The sequence below is a fragment of the Pteronotus mesoamericanus genome, unplaced genomic scaffold (genome assembly GCF_021234165.1).
Source record: "Pteronotus mesoamericanus isolate MK-2021 breed Mesoamerican mustached bat unplaced genomic scaffold, CSHL_Meso_final contig_182, whole genome shotgun sequence".
Taxonomy (NCBI): domain Eukaryota; kingdom Metazoa; phylum Chordata; class Mammalia; order Chiroptera; family Mormoopidae; genus Pteronotus; species Pteronotus mesoamericanus.
In genome coordinates, this window is record NW_026555078.1 from 27,222,432 (window position 1) to 27,245,985 (window position 23,554).

At 36.7% G+C, this 23,554-nt stretch overlaps 1 protein-coding gene across 1 annotated transcript in view; it reads right to left on the reverse strand.

Annotated features, from left to right (window-relative positions):
- Positions 1-23,321, reverse strand: part of HIF1A (hypoxia inducible factor 1 subunit alpha) — a 44,732-nt gene extending 21,411 nt beyond the window's left edge. Inside the window, exons 1-4 of the mRNA XM_054567463.1 lie at positions 22,882-23,321; positions 3,091-3,281; positions 2,487-2,632; positions 2,318-2,402 (exon numbers count right to left, since the gene is read on the reverse strand). Coding sequence (XP_054423438.1) covers positions 2,318-2,402; positions 2,487-2,632; positions 3,091-3,281; positions 22,882-22,916 — 457 coding nt within the window. The 5' untranslated portion in view covers positions 22,917-23,321. The remainder of the gene's footprint in view (positions 1-2,317; positions 2,403-2,486; positions 2,633-3,090; positions 3,282-22,881) is intronic.
- Between the last annotated feature and the right edge of the window lie 233 nt (positions 23,322-23,554).

Sequence of the window (23,554 nt, forward strand, 5' to 3'; positions counted from 1 at the left end):
ACATGCTGGACTCAAGGAAGGAGAAATAATAGTTCAAACTTTTAATAACAGAACTAGCAAGTTAGGGCAGTCTTGGTGCTGATATAAGTTATCTGGGTTTACTTAAACAAGGACTGAATTTGCCCTCCTTAGAAATGTCTGAGAGTGGATTTTAAAAAGATGCAACAGGATCATACTGGTCTTGGTGATAGTGTAAGGGTGTGTGTTTGGGGAATGGGAAGTAGTACTGGTGCTGGTGGTGGCAGCAGTGATCCATCCCACATGTAAACTTTAGGGTATTTTCAGTCCTCCATAATCTAAGATTGAATTGGACTGACCTTTGAAAATACAAAGCTCTTGAATTGGGACATGAAGAAAAATTTTAATACCAAGGTAGTGGAAAAGTACTAGTATTCTCCTAATGGGAAAAACATTTTGAAGAAATAAATTTCCAGCCTTCAAAAAATAAATATTTTATAGTAACTTATGAAATTTAAATAATCTTTTTAACATTAATTAAAAAATAATAGGTCTATGTTGTGTAAATACACCAATGGCTCTTAGTGTATCATTAAAATGTAATGCACTGTAGCAGCCTTTCTAAGTGAAAATCTGCATTTGAAATGATTTCCAAAAAATGTTCATGTGCTTAAAAATTTGGTTAAAAACATACATTTAAATTATATTAAGCAGACTATATCTGATTTAGAATTAACATGATTACCAAATCAAAACAAGACTTCCTAATATCTATCCACTTAAGAGTCTAGCCCATCAGAAGGACTGAGCAGCCAATACAAACCCTCAAGTCTAACCACTTGACCTCGTATGTTAAACCCATTGAAAACCTACTTAGGTCCTTGCTCAGAATTTATTCTTCCTTTATACAGTACGTATTTGCTTTCCAAGTTCACAGTAAACACACAGTATGAAATTTAAAAAGAGGAGAGAGCTTCTGCTGACAAGGTGAAAAATGGCAGTAGAATGTAATGAGAGTTGGTGAACATGAAAAGAACTCTGAAAGTGCTAAGAAGTGTGGACTCTGGAGCCATTCCACCTAAGATTAACCCATGCTCGGCCACTTACTAACCCAGTTATCTTCGGCAAGCTATTCAATAACTCTGTGCTTCAGTTTCCTCAACAAAACATAAATAACAACAGTAACTTCACAGGATTGTTGTGAGGAATAAAAGAGTTAAGCACATAAATGCAGAAAACAGTGCCCTAGCACAGTGTAACTTCTCAATAGAGATTAACTATTATTATAAATGAGACAAGATGAAAAAGAAACCATAAAAAAACTATGCAAAAGTACTATAAATTTGAGGTTGTGTAATAGAGAAGTAAACAAACATACACTCAGAGAACTGCAAAGAGCAACTACAGGGCATAATGACAAATTTTCATTTTAACTTGTCATGAATGATACAATGAAAATTTACAAATTACGATCAGGACACTCTGTTTAAGAGGGCACAGGTTTGAAAAGATTTTCTTTACTTGTTAAGTTTTTAAGTGAGGATTCCCAGTATGCTGTAGGGCAGTAACTGCCAGTAGTAGGGCAGTAACAGAGGGTGCCCTGGGAGTACAGTAAGTACCCCTCCTTATCCGAGGTTTTGCTTTCCGCAGTTTCAGTTACATGGTCAACCTCAGGTTCAAAAATAAAAACTGGAAAATTCCAGAAATAAACGATTCACCTTTTAAATTGTGGGAAAAAGAAGAGACACTTTCCCAAAATCTTGGAACATTTGATTGTTAACAATTCATTCATAAGAGTTAGAGGTCTTTTTGTGTTGTTGCTGCTAATGTGGGGGCATCCATAATGTAATATTTTATAATCTAACTGCATACCTTCAAGTTATTGTAAACATCATATGAGGTCAAATACGCAATTATTATGTTCTTTAAAATCTGATGAAACTTCTCTCTTTTTTCCCCCCTTGGGCCTTTAGAAAGCTTGAATCCAAGCATGCACCTCAATTTCAGTTACAGTCTAAAATCCTATTGTCTGTCATTTATATTATGACTTCTCGTCTTAAAATTGTATTTGAACTTATAACTTCCTTGACCCTTGTTTTTATTTTTTCATTTTATCTATTCATATGTGTGTGTGCATATGGCACACAATATGTGGGCTTTAAGACTTTTTTTACATATTTTAATGAAATTCGTAAAAAAATAGAATGGATTTAAAAAAGAATAGAGTAGCATTTTATTAAACATGAAATGATGTTTTGCCTTAAATTTCTACAATAACAAAATTTAAAAATTAGTAACAGAATCTGATCAGGTAAAACCACCTGTCACATTAAATCAAACAATAGACTTTTCTTCTCACCATTTCTGTGTGTAAGCATTTCTCTCATTTCCTCATGGTCACACGGATGAGTAAAATCAAACACACTGTGTCCAGTTAGTTCAAACTGTAAACACATTTTCAAAAATTAGATCTATATCATAAAATCATAAAAATATAAATAAGGACTCTTAATATACAGGTATTTTACCTGAGTTAATCCCATGTATTTGTTCACATTATCTGAAATGTAAATCATATCACCATCATCTGTGAGAACCATAACAAAACCATCCAGGGCTTTCAAATAAAAGCAATTCATTTGTGCCTTCATTTCATCTTCAATATCCAAATCACCTAGAAAGAGCACAAAAAAAGGAAAAAAATTGTTTATAAGTTATATTTAAATAATATTTAGATGTTTAATAAAGTTTGACACATACTTTAATATACACAACCTATATTTTTTTCTGCATATTATTTTTCCCCCAGCACCCCTTCCTTTTAACACAGCACAGTGAGGGCCAGAGAACAGGAAGACTAAAATTAGATTTGCCAGCTGTTTTTAATGATTATTTAAAGTAATTTATAAAGGCAAACAATTGAAAAGTGAAAGAAGGGTCATGTTATTAAAAGACAGGTAGATAGGTAGGTGGTGGGGCAGGAAATAAAGAGGGGCAAAAGGCCAGACACTTTAAAAGCAGGTAATAAAAAGGCTGTTATATTAAGGAAGAATTGACCATCCTCTATATATAATTGAAATTTCTTTTAATTTCTAACTTTTAGGCCTATTATGCCCTTGTAAAACAACTCACCAGCATCGAGAAGTTTCCTCACACGCAAATAGCTGATGGTAAGCCTCATAACAGAAGCCTTATCAAGATGCGAACTCACGTTATGGGGAAGTGGCAACTGATGCGCAAGCTCATAAAAAACTTCAGACTCTTTACTTCGCCGAGATCTGGCTGCATCTCTAGACTTTTCTTTTCGACGTTCAGAACTTATCCTATTTAACAAAAAAGAAGGGGGTGAGGAAAAGAGAGAGAATTTATATTAGTTTGCCTTTGCTTGAATAAAACTAATTTTACATTCTGCTTACCACAGAATGATTAGAAGATACTATGTAATTAAATGATACAGAGATTTGTCTGCTACATGAAAGTATTTTTAATGGAGAGTGATACAAATTTTTGGATTACTGAGACATAAGGAAGCTTCATAAGAAGTCCAAGATGAAGCTTTAAACCTGTCTGAAGGAGGTGTTTTCCCCCTGGCATGTCAAATTAAAGGAGATGTTCTTGTTTAGCCCACATCTGAAACACTGCCTGTATATGAAGACTGCACCTTCACTGCCATTCAAAAAGTTTCAACATAGAGCTCTGGCTGGTATGGCTCAGGGGACTGAGTGTTGGCCTGCGAACAAAGAGTCGCTGGTTTGATTCCCAGTCAGGGCACATGTCTGGGTTGTGGGCCAGGTCCCCAGTAGGGGGGATGTGAGAGACAACCACATATTGATGTTTCTTTCCTTCTTTCCTTCCCTTCCCCTCTCTAAAAATAAATAAAATCTTTTTTTTAAAAAGTCTGTTTTAAAAATATATTTTTTAAAAAGTCTCAACATAGAGAAGTCATGACTAAGTCTAGAGAAACGTAAGTTGTGCATAATAACTTAAAAATGGGTGTTTTTAAAAAAATTGACACTATTACATATATCCCCACCCCCGCCCTTTGCCCACTTCTACCCGACCCTCACTCTCCTTCCCTCAGGCTATAACCAGTGTTGTCTGTGTGTATGGGTTATGCATATATGTTCTTTGGCCAAATATTAAGCTGGTAGAACAGCAATAGCTACAAAGTGACTTTTGACTCGTTTCTTTTGACTCCAAATACTCTCCTGCCTTCCTCTATTACCTAATCAATCTAGACATAAGCAATTAAGAGACCTGTAATAAAAATTTAATGAAGATACTGATCTGATTGATGTTCTTCACATGTGACTACAGGAGCTCTTAAGCCATTTCTAAGCTTAAAGATTCCCAAGTTCTTAGGAGTTTCTGCATCTGTGCTGTTCAGCTTTTACTCACAGGAAGACTCTATTTATCAAGTGATACGCCACAGAATTAGTGTTGACCAAGAATTATTTGTTAGACCACATGATGGAGAAATGAATCCTGGACTGTTTGTTTACTTACTATTTATATTACACAATAAAATGTTTGTAGACTGGCAGACATTTGGCATGGAAATATGCTCACTGTATTACTCAAAATTATCAATTATCTATGTTTTTATTTTATTGAGTATAGATCAAGTAAGTCTCTGCTACTTCCATATCTGTATAAGATGCTATTTCTCAGACTGCTAGTCATACTGGAAATCGATTAAGAGCACGGTAAAAACTCTGCTTTTTGAATAGTTTGCTTACCCAATTCCATGACTGTCCTAGAATAAATGCTTGAGTAAACTAGCAAAATAGTTTAATCTTAAGCTTCGTGGTACTATTCATATACTTTTCATGCTTACTCAAGTATACTTCATACAAGTATACTTTTCATACACTTAAAATTTTATTATTATTTAACATACACTACTGGACAAGAAACTAACAATTTTACCCTGAAATTATTTTGTATAAGAAATATATTTAAGAAGATAATTTAGGGCCACTATCTTATTAAGCTTCTTGTTTAGAGTTCATGAATATGCAATAGCCATTTGACAAAGAATGTCTATTATCCTTTAGAATACAAAATAACCATACATATTTTAAGGCATCTGTGGTGCCTACTGATTGTATAAGAAAAACATGTTAGTGTTCCTAATTGTAAATACATGACTTTAAGAACTGAAGTTAGATAATAATCATTCAAGATGTTAGGATGATCAGTTATTTCTAATAAAAATATGTGAAATTTTAAAACTCCCAACTCTCTTACTTGGTGAGTTTAAAACTCTTTCTGGGCCATAAAGATATACGTTACTGCTTTGCACTTCTTGAATTAGCATTTCTATAGGATAGACATTGTGAAATGAAATTCCTTGATCTAAAGGATACAGCATTCTGCCCTCTCTGGTGTGGCTCAATGGATTGGGCACAGGCCTGTGAAGCGAGAGGTCACCAGTTCGATTCCCAGGCAGGGCACATGCCTTGATTGTGAGCCACATCCCTGGTTTGTGGTATATGATAGGCAACTGGCTGATGTTCCTCTTGCACATCAATGTTTCTCTCCCTCTCCTCCTCCCTCCCTTCCCCTCTCTCTAAAAAAATTAAATCTTAAAAAAATAAAATAAAATAAACGATGTGGCATTTAGATATTTCTTTCCAAAAAGGTCTATACCCATTTTTGTCTCTGCCAATTCATGAATATGTGTACACATTTCCTCACACACTCTGTAGTAATATAAATTATGGGTCCTTTATATCTCTTTAATTTTTGCCAAGCTGATAAGTGAAAATTGTACCTCATTACTTTAACTTCCCTGCACTTTTAATGTCTTAGGCCAAAGGAATTCAATTCCAAGGAAATGTTCATGTTCTTTAGTTGGCATTTTGGCCTGCAGCTTTAAATTCAAACATTTATACATTTATACATGGTGCATAGTATGTACATAGTGGTATTCTAAACATTTTTTATCAATTAATTTATTTAATCTTTATTATCATAATGTTACAGATAAGGAACCTGGTTAAATAGCTTACCCATGATTAAGAGTTAATAAATGGTAGAGCCCATATTCAAATGCAAGCAGTCTGGCTCTAAAAGCCATGCTATTAACAATAGTCTATGCTGCTTCTCCGAAACTCATTCTAATTACCAAGTATTCATAAGTCATCACTGTGAAGTTGAAAATGTTTTCTTCACATCTCCAAAGGCCAAAAAAAAAGGCGGGTGGGGGGTGGTGGTGTAGGGGTTGCCTTTAAATTTAGGGTTTGACCCTAACTTATTTGGAGGGATTCATGGTCAGGCCCTCTCCTGGAGCCTGTTAGTAATCCAAAATCCCAACTGAAAGACATCTACAATGCCAATGCTCTCTGCTTCACTGTCCACTTCAAAACAAGGCACTCTTTAATGGGTACTGCCAACCAGAAAGGGGAAAGAATTAAGAGGACAGTCTACCTCACATACTCCCACTAAATTTTTATTTTGCACCAAGAAACTATTTGAATATCTTAGCTCACTACTGTTAGTGTTCTATTTGCTGAATATCTGGATTCCCAAAATAAAAGCCATTTTGCACACTCACTTCAAGAGATCTGGCTAGGCATAAGACAATTAAGATACCTAATCATACAAAGCACCATGAAAGAAAAGATGAAGAGAATTTTCTCCTTCTAACATTTATCGAGCACTTACTATGCACCAGGCACTGTGTTGAATGTTTTCATGTATTAGCTCATTTAAGAGTACCAAAACAAAAGATGAGAATTGGCTTTCCTGAACCTTAGAATAACTTCCTCCATTCAAGAAATACTCACTTGGTGAATATTTACTGAGCAGCTATCAAGTACCATGAACTGAGCTAGGTACTAGGAATATACTGATAAGCAGAACAGCCCTGACGACATTTAAGACAGCCTCCCACTTAGTCTACTCATAGCTATATCCCCAAATGCAGGTCTACTTGCATCATAATCACTTAGAGACATTGGTCAATGTTTCAAACTCCTAGGCTCCAATTTTTTAAATTGATCAAGGTCCCAAAATCCGAGTTTTTAAAAACTCCAAAGGGGCATGTGATACACCATGAGATTTAGAAACCATTCACTGAACTCATCCTTCCCTTACTTCACTTTAATTTCTCCCTCAAATTACTACCACAATAATCCTTCCAAAATAAGAAATTTGATATTATGTCCTGCTTACCATCCGATCAAATGTACACAAGACAAAGTATAATTCTTTTCAATGAAACCCAACCTTACCTAGTTCCTTGCCCATCTCTTCATCCTCATCATTTCCCAGATTCTTTAATATATATTGATTATGCTATTACAGTTGTCGCATTTTTCCTCCCCTTTATTCCCCTCCACCCTGCACTGCCCCACTCCCCCCAGCATTCCTCCCCCTTTAGTTCATGTCCATGGGTCGTACATTAAAGTTCTTTGGCTTCTCCATTTCCTATACTATTCTTAACCTCCTCCTGCCTATTTTGTACCTATTATTTATGCTGCTTATTCCCTGTACCTTTTCCCCCATTCTTCGCCCCTACCATCTCCATTTCTATGATTCTGTTCCTGTTCTAGCTGTTTGCTTAGTAATTTTTGTTTTAGGCTCAGATGTTGATAGTTGTGAGTTCGTTGTCATTTTACTGTTCAGTTTTTGATCATCTTCTTTTTCTTAGAAAAGTCCCTTTAACATAAGGGCTAGGTGATGACGAACTCCTTTAACTTCATCTTACCTGAGAAGCACTTTATCTGCCCTTCCATTTTAAATGATAGCTTTCCTGGATAAAGTAATCTTGGATGTAGGTTCTTGCCTTTCATGATTTCTTTCCAGCCCCTTCCTGCCTGTAAGATTACTTTTGAGAAATCAGCTGATAGTCTTATGGGAACTCTTTGTAGTTAACTGTCTCCTTTCTCTTGCTGCTTTTAAGATTCCCTCCTTATCTTTAATCTTGGGTAACTTAATTATTATGTGCCTTGGTGTGTGCTTCCTGGGATCCAACTTCTTTGGGACTCTCTGACCTTCCTAGATCTCCTGGAAATCTATTTCTTTGGCCAGATAGGGGAAGTTCTCCTTCATTATTTTTTCTATTTTTTCAAGTAAGTTTTCAATTTCTTGCTCTTCCTCTTCTCCTTCTGGCACCCCAATGATTTGGATGTTGGAGTACTTAAGGTTGTTCCAGAGGTTCCTAAGCCTCTCCTCATGTTTTTGAATTCTTGTTTCTTCATTCTGTTCTGGGAATGTTTATCTCTTCCTTCTGCTCCCAATCGTTGATTTGAGACCTGGTTTCCTTCCCTTTACTGTTGGTTCCCTGTATATTTTTCTTTATTTCACTTTGCATAGCCTTCACTTTTTCCTCCATTTTGCGACCAAACTCAACCAATTCAGTGAGCATCCAGATTACCAGTGTTTTGAACTGCGCACCTGATAGGTTGGTAATCTGTTCATGGTTTAGTTCTATTTTCGGAGCTTTGATCTGTTCTCTCCTTTGGGCCATATTTCTTTTTCTCAGCATGCCTGTTATGCTGGAAGGGGTGGAGCCTTAGGTGTTCACCAGGACAGGGCAACCAAGGTCACTGCATTGTAACGCTGTATGTGGGGGAGCGGTCCAAGAGGGGACAATGTCGCTTGCTAGGCTCTTTGCTGGCTTTCAGTCACTTCCCCAGCTACCCACAAGCAAATTGGGCCCTTCGAGTGCTGGTTCCCGAATGTGTGGGTTTGTGTACATTCTAGGACTCTGTGGGTCCCTCCAATGAACTTCCCTGTGAGGCTGGGAATTTCTCCTGCCACTGCAACCCCCCACAAGTTTTCACCTCCAGAGGTTGTGAGGCTTTCTTTTCCCTCACTGAAACCCTGAGTTGTATAGTCTGTCTCACTTCCCAGCTGTTCTTCCGGTTTATGTGCACACAAATGTGGGACTGCCCAGTCTGCCAGCTGCAGCCTTGCCCACACAGTACTCCAGCCGCCATCTTGCTGCACATCCTCTCTGCCCTGGCTCCCTGTCTTCACCCCCCAAAACTGGTCTGGATGAATGTTTCTTTTTTAGCTCCTTGGCTGTCAGACTTCCACACAATTTGACTTCCTTGCAGTTCTGGTTATTTTTTGTTTTTCAATTTGTTATCTTACTTTCGGTTGCAGAAGGAGGCAACGTGTACCTACATATGCCTCCATCTTGGCCGAAGTCTCCCATTTCCCAGATTCTTCAGCCACACTACAGTTAATCCAACACATAATATTTCATTCCTTCTGGGTCACTCACCCCACTCTCTCTGCCTGAAGTAGAGCACAACTGAATAGGTGACCTGGTAAATCTTTGTGAGAAACTTTCAGGTTTTAACTCTAGCATCACTTTGTCCCTGTTGTCTTCTAAAATTGCTCCTCTCTCCTAGATCTGACCACTTTGGTTATTTTGCTATTTTTTTAACTTCTTCTATAATCCTTAAAGCTTTTTGGAGACAGGAAACTACCTCATTTGTCTTTGTCATTTTAGTAGGGATGTGCATAAGTTCTACTTGGCTTTACTACTGGCTATTATCTGCTGTTTGACCTTGACATTACCCCACAGAAGGTTGATGTCCTTTCAGCATTCTTTCTGAGATCCTGGAATTTGTACTTCATCAGTGCTCCTGTAATCCTATAGATTATAATCATAATCAAACAGCATAACAATGTCAGGACTATAAACAAGGCATACTATTTGGGTTTACTGTGATTATCTGGATAAGCACTTACGAATACAGGTAACATACTAGATGTGGGGGGTCGGGGGAAGGACTACTGATTAAAAAAAAAATCCACCAAACAGTGTAAGAGTGAAGAACACCAATATCATCAGCAAGGAGAGTAAGTGATCTCACCAGTGAAGAGATTTAGACACAGGGAGAGGGCTGAAAATCCAAAATACCAATTTGCTGAAAAGAGGTTCGAGGTTTAAGATTATTTCCCTCATCATTACAATCTATAATATATTTTACTATTTTGTCCTAAGCTAATGTGGTCAGGAAAGCACATCAGTTGTGGTTCCTTTTGTTAACAAATTTACAATCAACATTTTTAACACTTTTATAAATGTCTCCTTAGCCCAGTTGGAAACATAAGAGTTGATGCATTTTGTTTTCTACAGTCTTTTTCCAAGAAAGTGTTGCAATTTCCATCATTAAGACATGAAAGTTTTCATTAAGTTGATTTATAATTCTAGTGGCTTTTACCTCCAAGGGGGGTTACTTTTAGACAAATATTTTATTTCACATTTATTATAGGAGTGTTCTTATTATTAATAAAATTTATTGCTATACTTTCCATCTGAGGATTGCTGCAAAATCAGAATACTTCAAACAAGTAATCTTTAATTTTAAAACCCATACTTAATGAAAAAACAGCAAAAATTAAATTTGAAATTTCAAATTAAATATAAATTACATTTTCAGGACAGCTATCTATCTTCTATTTATGATTTTCTTCAAAAAAACGTCTTCTGAGTTCTAATCTTTGTCAATATACTTTAAAATGAAATCTTGGGCCCTGACTGTTATGGCTCAGTGGGTTGGGCATTGTCCCTCAAACTGAAAGGTCACTGGTTCAATTCCTGGTCAGGGTACATGCCTGGGCTGTGAGTCAGGTCCCTGTCTGGGGGTGGTGGTATGTGGGAGGCAACAATCGATGCTTGTTTCACATCCCTCCCTTCCCCTCTTTGAAAATAAATAAAATCTTAAAAAACAAAAGAAAAGAAACTTTGGTGTACTCATGGTAGAGAATATCATTCATTTAGTCAACAAGTATTTCTTGATCATCTCCTGGGAGCCAGACCCTATTTCCAGTATGGTGCATAGTTCAATAAACAAAACAGACTAAGTTGCTACCCTCATGGAGCATATGTACTAGGACAAATATAACTTTGTTTCTTGTCTTTATTCAATAGTAGTTACCAGGCTCAATCCCTGACAAAATATTAGCCACAGGAATAATCTTTCCATAAAAATCAAGTAACATGAAAGTTTAGAAGATAAGGCAAAGTCTACAAAAATTAATCTGTGCTTATAGATGTGAAAAGAACAGATTATACAATAAAATTTGAGCATGAATTCATTTCTCTATATGGGTATGTAAGGCGTGTGTGCGTGTATGAAGTGTATATACATATATACATATAATTTATAAACGCACATAGAAAACCAGAAAGATACAATTATATGTGTTAGCAAAGTTTACAAAATATTAATGATAGCAGTTTCAAGATGACAGAATTACATATTTTGTACTTTAAGAATTCACTAAAAAATGACACTATCAGTACATCTGCATTTGTCAGAAAAATGAGAAAGAAGTGGTCATCTAATTTTTTTTAAGGTTTATTTTATTCTCACTCAAGAGAGAGAAATATCAAAGTGATAAACACAGATCTGCCCTGGCTCCTGTATGCACCCCAACTGGGAATAAAGACCACAAGCTGGGTGTGTGCCCTGACCAGGGACTGAACAAGTGATCTTTCTGTTACAAGACAATGCTCCAATCAGCTGAGCCACACTGGCCAGGGATAGCTTTTAAACTTATTTTCCAGAAAGACTAACTAAAAACAAATTAAATACTTCCTTTATTTTCCAGGAAATATAAAGTAAAGACTGAGTAAGCAAATACAATTCAATGTTTTCAATTTATCACTCTAATTTTCAGGTTTTGAAAATTCGGTCATTTCATAATTTGAAATTCCAAAATACAGGTGAAATGGTTTGTAAAGAAAAATATTCCGAATATATATACACTTATTGAAAGTAACTTAAATTTCTTGCTTTCATTCTAGCATGGTAATGTCTCTTAAATACCCACAATTAGAGAAAAGATAGATTATTCACCCTTCAATAACCTCACAAAAATGCCTACTTTAAAATACTTGATATCTGCCCTGGTTGGTGTGGTTCAGTGGACTGAGTGCCAGCTTGTGAATCAAAGGGCCGTTGGTTTGATTCCCACTCAGAGCACATGCCTGGGTTATGGGCCAGGTCCCCAGTAACGGGTGCTCGAGAGGCAACCACACATTGATGTTTCTCTCCCTCTCTTCCCCTCTCTCTAAAAATAAATAATAAAATAAAACCTTTAAAAAATAAATAAATACTTGATAGTCTGATGTTGCAGAAAAACAGTGAAAAAGAATCACTGTTTTAAATTAGAGGGTACATTCTGAAAACAAAATTGTATCAAATCTGAGGTAGTATTAATAGGTAAATGCTCTACTTATACCTTATATATATTAATTAATAGATTTACATGTTTGTATTAATGTGTATTTATGTGATTTATAAAAAATATGCTTTTGTTTTTAGATTATTCCTAAACAGTGATTTCAACCAACTCTTTCCTGGTTCAAAATTGGTAATGAGCCTCTCAAAAAATCTTTGATCCCCTACTATGTAAAGTACTAGATAAATAAAACCAAAAAGGTGTATGTGAAACTTTTCCTCTAAGAGGGAGGTTCTCAACATTTAGCTTGCATTACAATCACCTGGAGGAGGATTCTCAAAACACAGATTACTGGACTCTACCCCCAATTTCTGATTCAGGAGGGTAGTGCCTGAGGACCCACATTTCTAACAAGTTAGCAGGTAGTATCAATGATGCTTGTCTGAAGAATGCTTTGAGCCCCTCTGCTTTGAGAGAGTAATTCTGTATGTGTCCTTCAAAAAAGCCCACAGAAGTAAAAGATTGCTCATTCTCACTCAAAAATGGTTTATTAAAACTTTCTCTTAAAAATTCTCCCAAATGCTTTACAAATACAGAAAACATAGCCAACCTCTAAAACATTTACATTTCCACATACTTAGAATTCAGTAACTATAAAAATACTCTAAGGACTTAAGACTAGTCAATGGTTGACTTGTGGTAAAAGTCACAATTACCAACAGAACTTTTACCTCCCACATATAATGTGCGTAGATCCCAACCCTGGAAATTCAAATTGTAGGTTTGGCATATCTGTTTTTAAAAGTTCCACAGATGATTTTGATGAGCACTTTTATCTGTCCAAGGTTTGTGTTTCATCTGTGGGTGCCTGTAAAATTTACAGATTCCTGATTCCCATCCGAAAATTGCCAAATGAGAATCTCTGGGGGCCCCTATATTAACTAAATCCCCAGGTGATTCTTAAGCAACACAAGTCTGAAAACCATTAGTAGATCTTATAACAGAGATTTAACAGGTTAACTAGCAAATTCTGAAAAAAATAAGAAAAATTTATTTTTACCTGCAATACATATGCATAATATAACAACTATGTTTGTCAGGCAGAACACTGAACTAAGTGGGTTGGGCAATATTGCACTGAGCAAGGTACAATTGCTGAGAATAAGAAGCTAGAGGTACAATTCAAGGACAGGCCAGTAACAAAGTGTGCGCTTAATAAAATCCAGTAACTTGGCCTCAAAAATGTAAGATCATGATTAGGATTCAAAGATGACCAAATGAAAAATACGGTAACTGTGGGAAAGTTTTCTCAATTCTTTGAAATAATTTTTTAAAAACAGTATTATTTTACTCTTTTTATGAATGCCATAAAAATCAAAGGATTGAGAATTACTGTCCCTGAGTAACAGCTGTGTTAATGGCTTTCCCAAAATCCTATCAGTTACTCTCACTCTTTACCCTTTCTTTTACTTCCCATTCTCAGCTGGTAAATGCTTTTCTTTCCATTTCCCTTGTTACAACATGCTTTCAGATATTAACAGAACTGAAACTGGAACTTAAGAGGTCAGTGATGCTAAACTTTGTGTGTGTGTGTGTGTGTGTATTGAGAAGAATGTATCCTTAATTACTTAAATATAACAGAAGATACTTAAGTTATAATAATCAAGTACTTACATAATAAAAAAAGCATATATATATATCAGAATAAAGGTATACACATAGAAATCACATCCTGAAGTTCCAATTGAGTTCAAAATCCTGACCATGATGAAGATCCTGGAAACAATGACAAAGGAGCAGCTTTCCTGAGGCAAATGTCTTGGTCCTCTACCTATATTAATCCGTCTTATCTAATGCTACTACCACATAAACTTTCCTAAATAATCATCTGATCCTGTTTCCTTGTCTATAAAAAGGAAGTGACACTATTAGTAAGTGGCAGGTCTCTGATTCCACCTGAGACTTAAGTCCCGTATTTAATATAGCCCATGCCTTTCTAGAGATCAGATGCTCAATATATATTTTTTATTTAAAGATTAAAGAAAATTTGGGGACATTTTTACTTAGGAAAAGAAAAAAGAGACATGATAAATACCGTCAGATATTTGATAAGGATGTCATATGGAAGACAGATTTGGTAATTTATGCAACTCCAGTGATTACTAAGTGGGAGTTACAACATGGCAGGGCTTTACTCAATAGAGTTAAAGCAGTGTTGAAGGTAAACTCTGAGAATTTAAAAAGTGTGTCCTCATTTTGTTGGCCATGTGAGAAAAAACATTCTGGGTCATCTATATGATCTCTATATAGGTCAATATTCTTGCTATAAGCCTTCTTCTGTGTTTAAGGTTGCACTTATTTGTGATGAAATTGGTACCAAATGAACAGGGTTACATTTTTTAATGTGGTATCAGATTGAGGTTACTGGGCACATCTCGAAGGATTACAGAGATTCCTTTGCTCTGAAAGAGATCTAAACATTAGTCAGGGTTGAGAAATAGTGGAATAAAGAACTTTCTAACATTTAAAGTTGCCAAAAATAAACAGACTGTCTTTTGAGAGAATTTTTTGTGTGTCTAAGAAAATTCTTAAAGCAGACTGGGCAAATTAGTAAGCACAACTATAGATGATGCTCCTGTGATGGTTTATATTAAATTTTTTAAAAACCTTAAATCCTAAAGACAGGATTTTGCCAGAACCTCTAATTTGAAACCACACTGCACTAAAAAATAGAAATAAAAATGGCATATGTTATGGATGAATCACTTAACTCAGGAAACTAAATATTCAACTGTGGCCTGAGCCATCAACAATTCAATGCTTTGCTTGAGAAATTAGATGCACAAATATCTGCTGAATAAATGAATGCACAATAATCTGTAATAGGTTAGAGTGGTTAGGTGCTAGAAAAATGGTCAAAAGTTGAAAAAAATTTTAAACCACAGAAACAGTCAACTTATTTACATTATCCAAGATATATCCCTTCCTCCATTCACAGAGAACGCTTTGACTACTGGTTTGACATATAACCCGTTTGAACATTTTAGCTACATCCTCTGCAGAGGCTGGCAATTTCCAACTTGTTTCTGCCAACACGTTGAATAAAAGACATTTAATGAATTAATACCAGAAGAGCATGGAAAAGTAGGCTTTCTTAAGTTCCCATCCTGTGGCAGCCAAACACCTTTTAGAATATAGTTCTTCCTTTATTATTATCACTATGAAAAATTATTATTTTAGAATAACATCTATGTGCAAAAACAAACAAACAAACAAAAAAACCCTTCATTTAATTTGCAAAGGCCAGATACTCATGGGAAAAAATATCAATGTAAAGAGAAAGTAGCACTAACTATTCTAAGTGCATTGATAGTTTGGACCAAAGGACTAAATCGGCCTTTGTCAGACTGTCCCAAAGGTTTGGGTGATTCTAAGCAATATCTTGAGACTTCAGGGCAGTGAAACTCTTCTGAAAATAACTTAATAAATATTATAAGAATATGAATATAATAATACATAGTTCCTAATTCATTGTCTTTACCTTGTGGCAAGAAATGTTTTGAGTGTTTCACTTGGGTTAACATCTCTTTTATCCTCACAATAACCTATAATAAAGCGATTATTCTTATCCTCCTACTTTACAAATGAAGAAAGTGAGAAACAGAAAGGTAAAACAACTTGTGCAAGATAGCACAACTAGTGAATGGCAAAGTAAGCAGCCAATCTCTAGAGCCTAAATTCAGCCCTTAGTCATTACTACCTCTTTCTTAAGGAAATAAAATAAAAACCCTAATTCATGGTAGAAGTGACTCTGAGCTTCCCAAAAGGCAAAGCAAGAGCAATTGCAGAATTATGCTTGGTAGAAACTTTGTAGAATATGCATTTGGGTGATTTGCAACAAAAACCTATAGTCCATTCATGAGAATACCAGTTATAATACCAGCATTGATCAAGAGTAGCACATAAGGAGACAATAACCTGCAACAAGACAATCAAAGAATCTACAGTAAGACATTTGGCTCATGGAATTAGGGAACCCCACCAGCATAGTAAAAAATAAACAGCCCAAGCAGGGCAAACTGACATTCATCCAGGAAGCTGATACATAGAGTTGAGAAAAATTTGCTGAAAATAAAATAAGGATAGACATACTTTCCACACATTTAGCTGGCTGATTTTCTGCATAGTCATATGGATTTTTTGGCAAACTTTTAAAAAACTCAGTGTTCTTATATATATATTGTAGATTGGCAGGCACTAACTTTTAGCATACCTTAAAGCAGGGTACTGAGTTACTGTCAATGCCAAGTACATGTTACACAGCTGTATTTATTAACAAAATGTTTACTAGCCTGGTTCTAAAAAATACTATATTCTTAAATGACAAAAAATTAAAATTCAAGATTCAAGAAGGTCCCAACATAGCATAAGGGATTCTCAAGCATTTAAAAAAAAAAAAAATCCTATGAAAAGGAGGGCATAGAAGAGAGAACAGTGACTTTGAAAAAACCTTTCAAAAATCTTAAAATCTTTCTCTTTGTTCATTCAATTATTCTTTCATTGCTTCATTTGTTCAAATACTTATTAAAGAGTTCACTGTGTGCCAGTATTCTCTTTCATATCACAAGTTTCAAATTCAGTCTATTTGTGATCTTGCCCAGTGAAACATGTTTTATAATTGAAAGGGGAAGAGGAGGTCACTTTAAAGAAATTTACTTAACATCTGAATCTACAAGGAAAGGTCTACAAGAACAGACATACATATAGCCTAATTCTTAAAAACTTAAACTTTCTACTTTTTTTTTTTTAAAGATTTTAGTTATTTATTTTTAGAATAGAGGGAGAGAAACATCAATGTGAGAGAGTAACATTGATCATTTGCCTCTCCTACACGCCACAACCAGAGATCAAACTAGCAACCTTTTGCTTTGCAGAACAATCCCCAACTGAATCACACCTGTCAGGGCTAAACCTTCTGCCTTTAAACCTTACGTTAATTTTTACCATATTATTTTTAAGTTGAAAGACCAAATTCTCACAATTAGGAAAAAGGGAGAGGCACAAGGAACTGTCACTAGTGAGTGAAAACTGGAACATTAACTAGTAAACACTTCTAATTTGTCTAAATATATTTTTACTTTCCAAACAATTGGGTGAAGAACTGTAGTAAGTTATGTTCCATCACTAGATTTTTGTCCCATTTATAAAACAATCAATTTTGAAAATCTCACTTTGAATTAATTTTTATATTTAATAATTATAACCCAGTGAAATTTTAAAATGCAGACACACACATCAATTGACAGTTGAGATCACCTGAAAAACTAAAAGGTAACACTCTGGGGACAGTTTGCTTATAAAAGTTATTTCAATTGTTTTATAAATCTTTTAAAACAAAGTTATTAGTTAAGTGAGACTTTACCACAAAAGGATAGGTATAAAACATAAAAGTTAAATAGTAACTTTTTCTCAAACAGTATTGGCCAACCATATCAAAGTCACTAGGAAAACATAATACTTATTTTAGAGGTGCCTTACTTCTGATAAAGCTTCCTCTGGCAACTGTTCTCTGTAGTTAGCTTTAAGTTGTTTAACAAGCAAACCCTTAAAACCACAATCACTTAAACATATCCATTAAGAGGGCTATAATCAATTTTGATTATATTGTTATTTGAAAATAACAATAACAAGTGTTGAAGTGGAGAACAAGGAATCCTTGTGCACTGTTGGTGGAAAAGTAAAATGGTGCAGCCACTAAGGAAAACAGTATGGCGATTCCTTCAAAAACAAAAAATAGTTACTCTATGATTCAGCAACCCCACTTTGGGGGATTTCAAAATAACTGAAATCAAGATCTTAGATGTTTGTAAATTCATGTTCATAGCAGCACTATTCACAGGAGCCAATAGGTGGAAGCAACCTAAGTGTTCATGGAAAGATGAATAGATAAGCAAAATTGTGGCATGCAACTGAAAATTATTCAGTCTTAAAAGGAAGAAAATTCTCATACATGCTACAACATAGATTAACCTTGAGGACATTATGCTAAGTGAAATAAACCAGTCACAAAAACTGTATGATTCCACTAATAGGTGATATTTAGTAGTCAAATTCACAAAAACAGAAAGCAGAGTGATGGTTGCCAGAGATGAGGAGGAGGGTTAAATAGAGTGTAATTGTTATGGTTATAGAATTTCAGTTTTACAAGATGAAAAAGTTCTGGAGATTGGTTACACTTCAGTGTGAATATACTTAACACTATTGAACTGTACATTAAGAAATGATTAAGATGGGAAATTTTATGGGTTTTTCTTTTTACCACAATTAAATTTAGATTTTACATATTTTTTCCAGAAGGGTCATGTCTGGCAAGTAGATATGGTTTTATTTATTTTTATTGCAGAAAAATCAAATTTTAATATAAAACTCAATGCACATACAAAAATAGTTAATTCTTCATGCCCCAACAGACATACAAGACTACAATTATTTTTAAAATTCCAACACCTGTATATAGTTAATTTAAAAATCCTCATCACACTTTTACCAAAAACACTGAGCAACAAGAAGATTGGCTTATCTTAGTTTCAAATTCTTTTTCTAATCCTGTATTTAAGCAGAAAACATACACAAGTAGCAGAAGGCTGGGTAAAATCCATCAACCAGATAATTAGTCCCAACATTTAAAAAAGTAAAAAGAGGAAGAAATAAAAAGGAAAAAAAGAGACTGCTCTTTTTAATAAAGATCAACTTAATAGAAAAGTAATCCAACAACACATTTAACTTGATTTCTTAGCTGAGAAACAGACATGTTAACAATATTAGATAAGATTTTAATCTTTTTAAAGTACATAAATTTATTATATTTTAAGATACATCTATAAACAAGCACAGTAATCTAACCCAACTCTTTAACATCTATGTATAAGTTTTTAATCTCACACCAAACACAAATTACTACAAGCTCATAAATTAATTAATTAATTAATATCAGTTGAGAGAGTAATCTCCCTAAGCCTCCTAGACACCATTCCTAACATACAACAAAACATAACCACAAAAATCTTAACCTTGAGTGTAAACACCAACAAAACTGCAAAGACAATGGAAATCAACATGAAGAAAGATTAGAAAATTCAACCTCCAAAATGCACAAAATGCTTTACAGTAAGACCACAGGAATGAACCACCACACTTATCCGTCTAAAACAACATGCATCAGCAAACACACATGTGGAAGAGTACACTAATAGAGATTTCATACAAATCAAGCCCCCAAAATTAGACTAACAAGACATGCTTGAAGCTTTGCCTTGAGGTGGAAGCCAATGGTCTTAAATGCAGAAATCCTTAAGCAAAGGACAGTTTTTCTACCATGTAGGTTCATATGCTTTATTGGGAATAGATACTTTATCAACTCATGTTTTAGCAAAGATTAGTATTTATAAAATTGTTTAAACTATAACAGTAAGACAAAAATGTTTTAAGTTACTGCCAGTCCTGACTGCAGTGCCTTGCACAATACCTTGCTGAAATGATCTGTATGACTAGAATGTGTTTATGACTCTAGTCTCTAAACTCCAGAGTAAATTCAAAGTAACCTATTTGGGGTGGAGATAAGGGGTAAGAAATTGTGAAGGGAACCTAGAATAGATGGTAGATCAGATGCTCAAGAAGAATAATTGATGTTAAATGCCAACATAACCTAGGAATGTACTCTTTTAACCAGACAGAATCCCTTTTAAAGCTCTGGATCCAATATTAGTCTCTTCATTTTTAGGAGGTATAAAAAAGATGGATGAGGTGATGAGAAGAACTAAAATAAATAAATACTTGGAAAAACTTGCAAAAAGAGTTTTTAAGCGTGGAAGTTTAAACTAGAACTTTAACAGGTTCTAATTTAAATGCTTATTTTCAAGTGTTACCAAGACGCCTAAACCAGGCACTGGGTATAATCTCATTTAATCTTCACAATAACTGTTAACTTGGCTGCTATTATTATCATCATTTCAAAAAGAGGACATAGGCTCAGAAGCATTCAGCAATTTGCCCAAGCTCACAAAGTTAACGAAGTGAAAAGGCTGGACTGACTAAGAGGTGTCTGGCTCTAGATCCTATGCTCTTAACCACCTGGCAGGCTGGTCTTCAAACAAGTGGAAAATAAAAGTAAAAATCTAACAAGAAAAATGTCACTAATAAACTAGAGAGCTTCTTGGCTTTTAATGACCTAAATTAAAGAGGAAGTTAAGGAATATTCATTCTCAGAGATTTTACTTTAATGATCCATTAACTGTTTTGGAAAACTTTGACGGAGTATGGTCTGAAACCTGAAACCGAACAATGGACCTTTTGACATTCCTTTGAAATCTAAAAATCTATACCAATGTGCTACTAAATAAAGCCAGCCCTTACCCGTAAGGAATCAACATCAAAGGCCCTGTATTAAATCTATTATAACCATATCCATCCTCTGTTCTGATTTCTTCCAATCCTTCAGCTATGAGTTTCCTAGACTTTATTTTTCCTTTTTTAAAATCATTTATTTATTTTCAGAGAGAGGGAAGAGAGGGAGAAACACCAATGCCAGAAACACCAGTTGGCTGCCTCTCACACACCCCCAACCAGGGACCTTGCTCTCAACCCAGGCATGTGCCCTGACTGGGAATAGAACCAGCGACCTTTAGGTTCACAGGCCAGCACTCAATGCACTGAGCTACACCAGCCAGGTGCTAGACTTTCATTAAAAAAAGACAAGTTTGTGTCCCTCACCCAAATCCTGGCTTATTTAAAACGGAAAATTGTAAGGAAATAGAAAATCCCTGTCCCTCAATCTGTTTATCTTTTCAAAAAGCTTAAAAATTATTGCTTAGAAAAGGACAAAAACCAGACATTTTTAACAAACAGCATCTAATTAGAATTGTTGTACAGCCACCATTTATTTGGTGTTTAACTTAATTTTTCTATATTAAGAAATATTCAATTTGATCCAAATTTGCTAAATTTTCAAATGAGAAAAATTTTAAACAGATGGGACTGAGGAAAATCTAAGAACTAGTTTAGCATTGGGGTGATGCATAGTAGCTAATTAATTCATTTATATTAAAGCTGCTTATGATATTCTCAACTGATGAATTGCAAAGGGGAAATGATTACAATATTGCCTATGAAAAGGAAGTGATTGGTGCATAACTTGATGTACAGTATAATGTATGTATGATTCAGCATATAAAAAGGACAGAGAATTGGCACTACACGAAGGTAATCTGCTTCAGGTTTACGATATAATAGCCACATCATTTCATCAAAAGCACTGTAATCGTTTCTGCAAAATTAATTGCAATTTATTACTGGCAACTCTTGGAATTAAGTCTAAACCTGTTTAGTCACTTTTTGAATTTTATAAATGCTTTCTCTGGTGTTAAACTAAGAATGTATCATTCATTGAATAACAACCAAAAAGGGACCTACAAAATAGAAAGAACATAAACAAGTTTATCTTTTGCTGACACTAATTAGGGACATTAATCTCTCCTTGAAGAAGGGAAGGACTTACCAGTAAAGCCAATCGACTGGACTAACCGTAACTCCTATAAATAATCTTCAATTTCTTAAAATGATTTCCTCAAAGGCTAAAACACCAAAGTGGATTAAACTGTTTATGTAGGGGTCGGGGGAGTCACTCAATTCCACCGGTCCAACTAACAATTCTTAATCTTGCGATATACCACTTAGACCTTCAAGGTTTTTTGGTTTCTGGTTTGTTTTTTTTTAACTTGCATTAAGTTTAACAATGATTATTTACTTCGACTATATTTTGAACTTTTTTTCTCAATATACTTCAATTTTAGGAAAATAAGACTTCTAAAAATTTTAATGATGCATTTTATTTGCTTTGATGACATACTGTTTTTCAATGTCATTAAAAATGTTTGCCTAAATAGAAAAAGCCGCTACATTTTCACTGAAATACTTTCAAGAATGAGGCACATGTTCATTTGTAATGTCTGGGTTATCATGACAGGTGAGAGAAACTCAAGTATCCAATTCTGATGTTCTCTTTAAAATGTTGCTATTTCTCCAAATTCCCGTTAGTCCGACTCTTAGTCTCGGAAACTTTTTCAAGGCGATTAAAACACACCAAAACCTGCACGTGCAAACTAAAAAGTTAACCATCTTCAAGCCATCGCGGCAAATCCCTAATGCACAAAGGCAGACACCCGCCGCGGCTGGACTACTCGGGGCAGGATCGCGTCCGACCACGCGAGCTCCTCGTTCGGGAACCCAGGGCCGCGAGCCCACTGGGAAGCCAAGACCTGAGTGCAGGGTCCGCCCCGGGGCCGAGTTTTCTATGGAACCGGAGAGGTTGGGGGCGGGAAGGAGCGGAAGCTCGCTACAAACCGCGGCGATCGAGCCGTGGCTCATTTTTTCTCCCAGGGTTTCAGGCTAGGGGAAGTCCACCCGAACCGGGGCACAGGGCAAGCTGGCTTTCTGAGGCGGATAAGAAGGGCTGTGCGAGGCCCCGGCGGCCGGGAAGGGAAGGCGAGCTGCGCCCAGCCCCCGGCCCCAGAAAGCGCTTTCGATGCGCCTCCCGCCCCCCACAACAAGATGGCGACGTGGACAGAGGGGGAGCCCGGCCCGCGAGGTTGGGGGGAGAGAGAGGGGAAGGGAGAAGAGGCAGAAACAAAAAGGCGGCCCCCCGTAACGCCGAGGCCGGCCCGCGAGCCCGGGGCAGCGGGCAGACTGGGGTGCCCGCGAAGGGCACGGGCTTACTTTTTCTTGTCGTTCGCGCCTCCGGCGCCCTCCATGGCGAGTCGGTCGCCGCGATACCTTCACGGCCGTCGCCCCCCAGGCTCGCTTCGGCCTAAACGCTGGCTCCCTCCACACACGGGGAGAGGAAAGGCACGTCCAGAGGTGCGAAACCCCTCGTGAGATCAGAGGCAGGAGGAGCAGGCGACAATAGCAGGACTCCAGGCTGGGCTCAGAAGAGCCTTCCCTCGGGCTGCTTGTCAAGGCCCAGCCCGACGACTGGCTCAAGAGGCGACGAGGGCGATCTTCGCGTCCCCTCAGACTAGGCGGCTCTGTGCACTATGGAGCAGAGGCAGCGGCAGGGGGCGGGCAGGGGCGGAGGCGCGCTCGGGGGCGCGCGGGCGGGCAGGGAGGAGAATGTCGGGGGCGCGCCCACCCGCAAGCCCGCCTCACCTGAGGGGGAGGCGGGTTCCCTGAAAGCCAATGGCGAGGGACGCAGGCGACCAGGCCCCACCCCAGCCCACGTCCGTCTCATCCAATCAGGAATCGGTCAGCTGAGGCACAGCTGGGACGCGCTACCGCGCTCACGTGCTCGTCTGTGTGCAGCTGCGGAGGGAAGAGAAAGGAGCTGGGGTGCGGCCAGCGTGGTCTGGGGACCCTGCGCTGGGAAGGCAGTGGTTGACTTTGGGAGGCGCTG